Below are 11,068 nucleotides of genomic sequence, written 5' to 3'. Positions count from 1 at the left end.
AGTGATTTTAATTTAGGGTTCATCAGTTGCCTTGGGTTGATTTATGTTTTTTCCTGCGTAATTACATTTCTACTACAGATGCTGCTGCTACTGCTAAATAATTTGTCAGTTCTTTATCTGACCGATGACGATGATGAAATGAAATAATTTAGGTCCGCAAAACCTAGGGTGGGCCCCATTTGATGGAGGCCCATTGGGCCTAGCATTCCTCTCGACGATTGATGGAGGCCCATTTGGCCTAGCCTTCCTCTCTCTTTTTCTCTCTCTCGATTATTTCATTTCATCTGTGCAATCGTTCGGGGGCGGCGGTCGGGCGGTGCATGCGGCAGCGTTGCCGGGAATCAAGCAAGACGAACCAGACCACCGGCGGCCTACCCACCTACACGACGAAGGCGCCCCCGCGGGGGTCAAGGCTCCATGGCCGAACCGGAGGAGCCGGCCCGGAATGTGCTGTCGACAGCCGTGCGGACAAGGTGCTCGTCCATATGCGGCAAGGGGGGGCGGCCAAGCGAATCGCCCGGGGCGTCGTCGTTGCGGCAGTCCAGTGCACCCGGGTCATGGGTGTCTCGTCTCAGGTGTGTGGCCACATGCTATCCTCATCCTCATGATCTGCCCAGACTGGGTTGCTTGTTTGTCCGGTTGGCGCCTTGGCGGTTGCCTCATCGTTTTCGTGCCTGGCGCGCCGTGTTACGTTTCGCTTTGGCCCAACGGCCGGGCGAACGTCTCGGCCTCGGCCTCGGCCTCGGCAGTCAGCAGCAGCACTCAGCACCTTAAACTATGGGGAATTATATGTATAAGCCACGCGAGCTTAATTATTACGCCTTGATTTATCTCTGGGGGTCTATACACGGGGCTGTTTCAAGTTAATTTCTTAACGACACACGCACTCCACACACACACAAAACTATTGTCGGCTCATGGCACACTACTTGTACGACAGAAAAACATTCCAACATCGTAAGTACTGCGTTAACGTTGGCCAAGCAAACAGAGCGTAAAGTTAGCACGCGCCATTAATTTCGACGTACATGTTCTATCATCAACTGGAGCAATCAGTCTCAGCCCCCCTCGTGTCTCTTATTGGGCCCAGGATGCCCAAACATGTTTGGCCCGAATGACATATGCAGTCTTCTGACATATTTTGCCGGAATCGGCAAAGGTACTTGGTTGCTCAAAGTGTTTCCCTATTGCTCTCCTAGTCAAAGATACTTTTCGTTTTTTATGTATATCAAGTCAAAATTTCGAGATTCTGATTATAAACATCATCTTTTCTTGATATCATGAGTGAAAATCGTATGGGTAGTGTTTCTCGAAACCTTTTCCATGGTCATATAAATTTGGGGCTTTACAAACGTATTGCAATAGGAATTAATAGTCAAACCATACTCTGGAGGCCTGCCAATGTCGAAATGGCATTTTTTTTTTATCCAAGGTAGTATATAATGATTTCATAAAAATCCCATTCTTGGATAGTATTACTGCCACAAGTATATGCCGTCCTAAGAAATTTACTCTACTTTTATTGACATTCACAATCACCAACCCTTCCCAAAACACACACACTATTTAGTATTTACATTATGAAGCTACTAGTCATCATTTTGAAGGACAAGCTAATCATGGAGTTTACACACAAATATGCCAGCTGTGCTGTTGTGTCCTCCTGAGGGCTTATACAATGCTATGCTCTCTTTTTTGTTTTTTCATGTTTCCTGTACACTCTAGCTTTCCTTTGCATTTACAAGATTGAGCCTTCCTCTGTTCCTTTTGCTTCTAGTCTTCACAATGGGATCCATGCCTGTAGGTACATTTGCAAGACTTTTCTATATGACTTTATCCTAAGAGAACCATAAGTGTCACTCCTCAAGATTTATTTGTTTGGTACTGACCTTAATTAATCCAGTTTCTGTACCGCAGAAGATCATGTCGTTCGCGGCGAATAAGCTCGTCACCTTGCTTCCTGCAGATAGCCTTCCTACTTTCTGCTGCTTCTCCCTCAGCCATATCTATCATAAATTCAGAAGCGGAATCAAGACTGGCGAATCCTGTATTTTTTTATCCAAGGTATTACAGGTATGGCTTCTATACTTTGATCAGATATAAAATGGTAGGCCGGTCTTCACTGAACATGGATTTTTTGGTTCCTCTGGTTCTTGTTGGTGAGACCTAATCACCTAATGTTACTTCCATTTCGTACCTAGAACAGGATCACGATGGACTGCCCAACAATTTTCAGAGAGTAAAGCCTGAAATTTGTAAGCAGATAGAGATCTCCTAACAGTACATTGTGCTCAAGTACCTGAATTTTTTTTGCCTTTTTTTACATAACTTATTGTAGCTGATATAGAAAAAAAAAGGAAATTCATGTCACCTGAATGATGCTAGGGCTTTTACTGCAGTTCAAGTAGATGAAGTCTTCCACCACTGCCATTGCCTCTACACTTGTTCCCTTTGGTAGTGGCATTGTCATATTAGGTTTGCATCGTTTCTTCCAGTCCTGCAAAAAGTTTAAAGTTTCACATTTCTTTTCATCTCATAACTTTCAGAGGTCAAGTTCAATATTTTGATTAATACCTTTAAGGCTGAACCTTCCACTTGAGCACCAGCACAATACAACAAATCTTTATATACAACAATGGCGCTAATGGATTGTTTCCTAATCCTCCATCTTCTTTTAGGTGCCCTTATCTCAATCTTGGATTCAACTGACATGTCTAGTTCCTGTTGACAATCTTTTTCTTTACATATAGTGATCCAAAATACTATTACATGCTTTTGTAACCACAAAACTAACCTGTATACTCAAGTCTGTGCAACCAAGGTAAGCTTTGCCCTGACATACAGCTAGAGATTTGACATGCTTGCCCCTGTACAATGTTTGGCTGCTTCTTGATGCACAAGAGAACTGTGACAACAAGAAGAATGAAAGTAAAAAACATCATTATTGTTATGCATGCTATTTGTTATCTTCTAGTGCATAGTAAGTCAATGAGTACCTTGAGAACATTGTTCTGCGTCAGTACAAGGATTTTGTCACCACAAATATCAAGCTTTTGTACAGCCTCTCTTGTCTGAATCACCTCGACACACTCAAGCTTGCGCTGTGCCATTTCCCATACCTGCAAATGACCTTGTAATTTAACATCCAGCAATAGATATCCTTTTGCAGTTTTAGCAATCTGGTTGTTTTGGTTACCCGAATGGATTTGTCTGCTGATCCACTCAGAAGGTTCTCCCCAGTTTCCGATAGTGTAAAACAAGTCACTGCCTTCTTGTGCTCTTTTACCTCCCTGATAATTACTGCCCTTTGGCCTTTTATGTCCCATGCCTGCACATAACACCCAAGTATTGGGAAATTTTAGTTATGTAAATACTACTGCATGAACTGAAGCAGTGAACTTGGTGTGTGATAGTACAGAGTTTCTATCATTTTTGAAAAGTCCCTTTCCAAGTAACTTCTGTAACGCAACAAATTATGTGCTAATTTCGTAGATTTATGGTAATTTGAAACTATGGTTATGATCTGAATTCTGACATATGGAATAAATCATTACCCTGATGGTGCCATTAGAATAACCAGCAAAAAGCTGTCCTCTGAAGACTGCTATAGCAGTTGCTGCACCATTGCTAGGCTGACCAATTTCCAGGATTTGTGTATGTACACATGATACACGCTGCACTGACAAGATCAGAAAATTAAATCTTGTGTTTAAGAAACATGTTACATGACGGGCTAGCTAGCAATGTTGTAAAAATGATCTCAGCATAGATTTTGAAGTTAACAATGGCAAGCCTAAAGAATTTCTGAGATCCATGTTGAACAGATATGATATTAGCTCCTAATAGAAGAAGATCTACTTGAAGGCCTGCTTGGAACAGGGGTAGTATGAAACAAAGGCGGGAAGATAAGGAGAAAAGTTCCAACAATACTCACTGGTTTGCTGGAAAGAAAATAATCTGTAACTTGAAGTAATTCCTCAGCCATCCATGTGAATGATGAAAGCCTCCTAAGAGATTCTCGGGACCCTTCTGACAAGCTCATCAACATTTGCTTTCCTGTTGTTAGAAAATGATAACTTTGCATAAATATAGCGTTTCAATCATTCCTTCAACTTTGGCTCGGATGTTTACATTCCAAGAGTCTTTACTCTTTAGGATGTGCAAAATAGCTCTTGAAAGTTTACTGGATATAAGATAGTAATGATGTACTATTTACCTTTTCCAGAGGTGTAATTGTATAGACACATGCATGCTAGAACCCTTTCGTCAAGATCAAACCCTGGATGCAGGTGACTTGCTATGTCATGTAACAAAATCTCACAAGCAGAATATCTGATGGCATTTTCACCAAGGGCAGCCAGCTCACTTCCAAGCCATGCAGTGCATACAAGGCAATCATGTGAGATTCCCTTGATCTTGCTCTGCATTCCTTTGGCTAAAGCGCTGATAAACGGTATTCCTATTTTAATAATTGCTCGTGCGGATCTACTGCTCCATGTGATTATTTCTGTATCCTGCATCACATATGGCCATCATTATTATTATGTTGCTTACCATGAAGTTGTTATTTCTATGTTTGCCAAATGAAAGAGTGTTTTGATACTTAACCTGCAGGCAAGAATCAAGCCAGTCGATGCTCCTGATTGTATTTCTATGAGATGTTGATGTGAGACCCGCTTTCTTTGCGACCCATGCTGCAGTATATGGTTCTCCTGACCAGGAATAAGTCCCTCCAAGGTTTGAAAGAAATGATGCTGATAACACCTGCACTTTACTGTTTTCTTGAGATGATAGAGAGTCCAATAGGACCTCCATCGCTTCATCTTGGAACACACTCCTGCCATCTGTTTTCTCCTGCAAAAAGGAATGTAAAACCTGCTGCTTCAGATAATGTGAGGTTTACTTGCTAGCTGTAATGTTGCGGTTGTTTTAAATATTCACTTGTATATCTTCAAAGTAATACTACTACTAAGGAGGAATGCTTTTATGTTGCGTTTTTGCACGATTCATGGAACCATGAAAAACATATGGGTATGTGGAACAAACAGAAACATTTTGGGGTGTCTCTTTGGAAGTTTCTTCGTGGTTCTTTAACAGTTTAGACTGCAAATGCTTATTTAGCCTAGATGTATCTAGGACAGCTGACAGAGTGACAGTGTATATGTACCATCATATCTAATTGCAGGAGAAGGCTAGCTGCTAAAACTCGATGTTCAGGTTCAATTTGATGGAGGCTGGCCATCAACGTGTGCATAATTGCAATGCCTCCTTGCCGTCGTATTTCTTGGAGCAGACAGTTTGCCGAGGACCTGTTGCACAATTCCACAAGCTATTCAGGCAAATATATAACAGAATACACCTTTTCAGGGTCTGCATCATACCGGGGAATCTGAAGAATCTCGTGGAAGTATTCAAGTGCAGCACACTTGGCACGGTGCTCTTTTCGTCTGAGAAGGTGAAGGAATGGGTCCACTGGAGTAGCCTGTGACAGGAACTTCTTGCAGTTACCATTGAGACGCCCACATCTGATGAGAATTGCTGCCAGGGCGACACCTTCTTCCAAGTTGTTGTTCTTCGCAACATCAACAAGCTTCGACAAAATAGGAGGGGAGCTGAGGGAAGCCAAGTGAACATTGTTTGTTACATAGTCGAATGCTGTCACTAGGATCTCAATGAGAGCTATCGATGCTGATGTCGGTGTAAGTGGAAGCATTGCAGGCCATTTTTGGGTGTCTGAGTTACAGGCAACACGTAGAAGCGAGGGCAACAGATCCAAGTTTTTTATCTCTAAAGGTGTAGGGTCCAACAGATATATCAGAATGGCTGCTTCATGAACATCTCTCTTCAATGCAGTGGCTAAATTGGATAAATGGAAGTCCTTCCTCTTGATGCCTCTCATCACATTTCTATCTTCAGATATCATGAGCAGTAGTACATATACTGATGCCCTGATCACTTTGTCCTTCTTAGATGTCGAAATGCTGTCAAGCAGCTGGTCAAGGATGTCTTGCCTTACTGATGACTTGTGTCTCACCTCATAAGTGTTGTTCAATAACTGCCATATAGTTGTGACCTCAGAGCCAGCATCTAGGCAGCTTTCTAATCCATCTGAAACCAATAGTTTCGATACCGCGTTCTCGAACCTCTCAAGAAAATCTACCTGACTGTCCTTCCCCCAGCGTGAACTAACATCGCTCCAGTCCTCACTGGTTGTGGAAGTCTTGAATTTCCTGCTCATGCTTCCTCTGGAGACAAGATCTGACAGGGAACTTTTCTTGATGAATTTGGTCGAGAAGTTGCTGAAGCATCTGACCTCACACCTTGGTGAGCACTGTGGAAACATGCCATCCTTGGCAGAATAGTTGGATGTGGAGTATGAGTCAGCGTTCTTCAGTTCTAGAACCGAATTTGACAGATTATTCAGTGAGCCATGTGATATGTTTGACTGCAAACCGTTTGGTTTCATCTCGCTGTCATCGACATGGTACATCGGAGATTCTGGAGCATATATCATCGCATTTTCAGGAGATGTGCACCATGTCAGATTCTTGTTGTGGCTTGATCTAAGCAAAGATGGTACCAAGACAAAGAAATATGAGGTTAGGCAGAACAGGAAACAGCACCGCGTGCAATGTGAATGGAGTACCTTTCATGGAGTTTAGCTGCCAAGAAATCTGCATCTATTGGCATAATCTTTGCTGATCTGCCTTTGTCATATGGAGCTGCCTGCTTCAGATGAATTAGATGCCATTAAAGTCTAGGGGTTGCTCCAACATTTGTAAATGTTGCAATAAAGACGCCTCAGCCCACATATATAAGTCCAGGAAATGATTTTGGCAAAAATTAACAACAGATCCAGGTTTTAGTGCTCGACTAACACAAATATTTGGTCAACGTAGGCGTTTATCTCTAATCATTTGGACTTTCGACTCAGGTGACAGAAAATTCACATGGAATCATGGATGGCTGGTGTGAAGCTGTACTGCAGATAAGTGTGGCACAATAAAAACTGAAATCAAGTTGTACTGAAAATGGTTACTATATCCCTTAACCAGTATAATTTGCAATGAAGCTTTGAAGCTAGCTAGCATTGAGTATGTTTTACCTCACTATCACTTTCTTCACTAGAATCAAGATGTGAGTAGAAGGAAACAGGTGAACCGGACTGCGACTCCTCAAGCATCTCATGGAGGCATCTGCTGTCAGAGCTCCCTTTAGTATCTTCCTGGAAATCTTGATCTGCAATGCTGAGAAAATCCTTCAGCTCAGCGAGACCATCATGAGCACCGAACCGTGATGCAGAGGCCGTTCTCATTCCTTCATGATCAATTGACTGGGTTGTTCTATCCTGCAACAATGCCAAATTCACTGTCAGCTCACAAATGCAGGTCAGATCAACTCTTGTATGCACATACAGCATTGCATCAGGATATGCGGACAGAATATGATACTTACCTCCGAAGAATTCAGCCATCTTGCAACAACAGAGTTTCCCGATGTTCCTAACTGAAGGCACCTGCTCATGGAAGTATATATCTTCAGATTTCAGGCAGCTAGACAGCCGTGCCTTTGTTTTCTACACCTACAGATAGTAGCAAGCCACTACTGCAGAGAGGGCATATAGACAATGCAGCAACTACACTGACAGCATGATTTCGCCTATTAGTTATTGAACTATATATAGATGCAGACAATGCATCAGTACTGAAGACGATCTCTCCAGATGGTACTATCATTCATTCTGCAGGCATGCAGCTGCAGGGGACCAGGATGGTTTAGTGTACATGCTTGTCTCAAGCTGCTGGTGGAGAATCTTTGCCCCCAGCTTTGCTTGGATTAGCCAGGAATGTGAAGATGGCATTTGGCTGAAAAGGTGCGTGACATTTGCCTTTAGAATCCCTTTTGGAAAAGGGAGTGCTGTTCTTTCCCCTTTTGCAGCATTTAAGGGACTCGACAGTTATTTGCCCATGACTTGTAAAAATAGGTGTTCCAAATATGGGTGTTTTGGGCAAAGCAAATGAAAAGGGATATATTTCCTTTGAGAAATCACAAGATGGTGTCCTGCGTCAGAAAATAGGAAGAAAATAGGAAGTTTGTAACCTAGATTTTCTTATGCAGTTGTAACATTTTCCGCCATTGTCACCAAAATACAGCCATTAAACTTTTTCTGAAATCCTCCTCCAATTTTATTTGCATGAAAAGCCATGGGGACAAAATTAGCAAGCGAGAAAAAGGACCTATAAAAGGTGAAAGGGACCTTGGGCAGAAAAGGCAGGGTTAACAAAATCTTTCCAAGAAAAAAAAAACAAAACAGGCCTACTTCAGCACATTACAATCCTATCATTCTGTCAGGAAAAGTTTTCGCTTTTCACTTTGCAGTCGCCTCATCAGCGTGCCATGCAGCATTGCAGGCTTGCACCGTCACTCCAAGTATACCGTATACACGTACAATTATGCCCCCTCAGCGTACGTACGCGGTTGTATACTCTAGATGTACGTGCTCGTATGCGTATACCGTTATAACTGCCGCGGTAAAGCCCCCTCCTTTTCCCAACGAGCCGAGCGACTCACCCGCCATTTTCGGCGCCGCCGGCGTCCGGCGCGGCGGCCACCACCTTGTAGTACATGAGCCAGTCCTTGTACCGCCTGGCCACCCTGCGCGCCACGTCCTCCTCGCCGGGCGCCGGCGCCGGCGCCGGCCCTGGTGAGCACGCCCTCGTCGAACAGCCCCTCCCAGAGCGCGCGCGGCGCGAGGCCGGCACGGTCGTCGTCGCCCGCGGCGGCCACCGCGGCGGGGCACACGGCGACGGCCTGGAGGAGGTCCATGGCCATCTGCCACGCGTCCTCCTGCGCGCACCGCACGAGCGCGAGGTAGAAGTAGGCGCACGCGGCGACGCGGCGGTTGTCCAGCCCCGCCGTCTCGCCGTGCACCGGCAGCAGCGCGGGGGCCTGCAGCGCCTCCTCGACGCCGGTGAGGCAGGCGGCAACGGCGGAGTCCGCGCCGGAGGCCGGGATGAGGAACGCGTCGATGGCGCCGTGCAGTGCGGCTAGGACGGCCTCGTCTTCGTCGTCGTGTTTGGGCTCGGTGGTGTTAGGAGGGTCGTGGCTCAGGGCAGGATGCGCGAGCAGCGCGAGGCAGCGGCGGCGCGCGGCGTGGAGCGCGGCGGGGTCGGCGAGGAGCGAGCGCAGGTGGTACTGGATGAAGGAGATGAGGGAGCTGATGGAGGCGCGCGGCGGCAACGCCATTATAGGCGCCGTCGTCGGCATTGCGGTGGTGTCGCCACGGTGCCGGTGCTCAGCGAACTCTTTCGCCGTCTCAAGCGTGTGCCTTGTAAGAGTGGCTCATGGGAAATCTTGCGTTGGTATGGGAAGCAACTGGTCCCTCTCCTCCCTTCTTGAGTTCATGGAAGGAAGCGTTAGCACTGGATTGGAGAGAGAGTGAGGGTTGGGAGGTTAAATTTTCTCTCGTGTGTGTGTGTGAATAAATAAATACGAGGAATTGAGTAAGCGGTCATGGAATGGGCGAGTCTTCTCTGCAGTACTACACTAGAGTGACTCGCCCCCTCTGACACATGGACCCGCGTGTGACTGGACTCACACGTCAGTGACCAAGTCCGTCTGCAGTAATTATAGTGGAACAGATTCCAAAACATATAGCGGATTGTTTTCAACTTCCTACATTGTGTGCTTCTATTTGCATCCATCGTCTAAAATGGCTAAATTTAGCTGTTATGGATCTAAATAGGACCCAGCTAAAGCTGGTTAAAATTTCCTCTAGATGGTTGAACCCAGCTAAACTGCTAATGATCAAATTGCCCCTCCATCTTCCTTAGGAAAAGATTCTAAAGTGGGAGGGGAGGGTAGAATAGGCGAGTATCTCTTCAACTATCATTTAGCTAGTGGATCCAAACACTCCTAATTAAACTTTAGCTAGTTAAATTTTAATTGGGTGGATCCAATCAGGACCTGAAATAAATATATGACCTTAGTTGATACCTTATTGAGAAGGCGTAATACAATCATATTGTTAATTTGGCACAAATTTTTTGCTTGATCTGGGAAAAAAACTGAGAAATAAACCGTGGCATGTAATACAGGGGATTGTGAATCCACCATCCGTGATTTCAGTTGCCATGGTTTACCGAATTCTTAAAACAAAATATAATTTTTCATATTGCGAGTTACGTATGGCATTACTAACGACGACAAAATATATCGAAATGGAGGGTTCTCAGCGTGTTTGAACAACGAGATAGATTGTCCTGAAGCTAAACTCGCAGAATCTAGTCTAAATTATAAGGATTTATATCCTAATTCCCCTTACGCAGACAGGCTAGCAGACATTTAATTTGTTTAGATATATCATCACACACTATTTTACAGTTAGACAATGCGATGCTCGTATATGCGTTCGCTCTACTGTCAAGAAAACGTTCTTTAATACTTTCAGGGCTCAGGGTTTTGCGCTGGATCTTATGCATTACAATTTGCAACTGAATCCGGCCTCCATTACAAGATCCAATCGTTAGTCCAAAACTGCATATATCCAATCCACTGCAAGTCGAAGACAGCAGATGAGACATTCTAAATCTTTACCACGCAGTTGCAAAAATACAAAGCAGCGCCTGGAGTAAACTGCAGAAGAGATATTGACCACCACCTTGTGCTGTCAGGGTGCGTTTGGTTGGGAGACAATGTAGAACGGGACGGTCCCGTTCCAGTTTTTCGGGATGGGATGATCCCATTTCTTGTTTGGTTGAATGGGATGGGATGATCCCATTTTTTGTTTGGTTGGAGAGATCGCTATAGACGGGACGAGCACCGTTTTCTTCTCCTGTTAACACCGTTCGTGGGACCCACCTGTCATACTAACAGGTATTTTCTTCCTCCACCGGCCGGCCGCGGTGGAGCTCGCGCCCGCCGGCCGCCGGCCGCGCCCGCCCGCGCCCGCCGGCCGACGCCCGCGCCCGCCGGCCGCGCCCGCTCGCCCGCCGGCCGCCGCCCGCGCCCGCTCGACGACCGCCACTCGCGCCCGCTCGCCCGCCGGCCGTCCCATCCCATATCGCGC

At 45.3% G+C, this 11,068-nt stretch overlaps 1 protein-coding gene across 1 annotated transcript; it reads right to left on the bottom strand.

Moving 5' to 3' along the window:
* Positions 1–1,440: 1,440 nt before the first annotated feature.
* Positions 1,441–9,267, bottom strand: LOC101783500 (putative E3 ubiquitin-protein ligase LIN-1). Its single transcript, XM_004963777.2, has 18 exons — positions 8,858–9,267; positions 8,572–8,811; positions 7,456–7,516; positions 7,106–7,348; positions 6,647–6,726; positions 5,382–6,563; positions 5,168–5,309; positions 4,609–4,854; positions 4,217–4,514; positions 3,935–4,056; positions 3,555–3,674; positions 3,197–3,328; positions 2,997–3,119; positions 2,795–2,905; positions 2,575–2,721; positions 2,372–2,497; positions 1,890–2,006; positions 1,441–1,798 (listed from the first exon to the last, which is right to left on the bottom strand). The coding sequence occupies exons 1-18, from the start codon at positions 9,265–9,267 to the stop codon at positions 1,781–1,783; spliced, it is 3,918 nt and encodes a 1,305-aa protein (XP_004963834.1). The 3' UTR covers positions 1,441–1,780.
* Between the last annotated feature and the right edge of the window lie 1,801 nt (positions 9,268–11,068).

The sequence above is a fragment of the Setaria italica genome, chromosome III (genome assembly GCF_000263155.2).
Source record: "Setaria italica strain Yugu1 chromosome III, Setaria_italica_v2.0, whole genome shotgun sequence".
NCBI classification, from domain to species: Eukaryota; Viridiplantae; Streptophyta; class Magnoliopsida; order Poales; family Poaceae; genus Setaria; species Setaria italica.
This window is presented reverse-complemented; position numbering and strand designations above follow the sequence as displayed.

What these genes read in the sequence shown, in the direction of transcription:
- LOC101783500 (XM_004963777.2), bottom strand. Translation starts at nt 9,267, where the DNA reads ATGCCGACGACGGCGCCTATAATGGCGTTGCCGCCGCGCGCCTCCATC. An exon ending in ATTCTAATGGCACCATCAGG is followed by an intron (nt 3,329 to 3,554) that starts GTAATGATTTAT and finishes TGTTATGTGCAG; the next exon opens with GCATGGGACATAAAAGGCCA. An exon ending in GCACAGACTTGAGTATACAG is followed by an intron (nt 2,722 to 2,794) that starts GTTAGTTTTGTG and finishes GATTGTCAACAG; the next exon opens with GAACTAGACATGTCAGTTGA.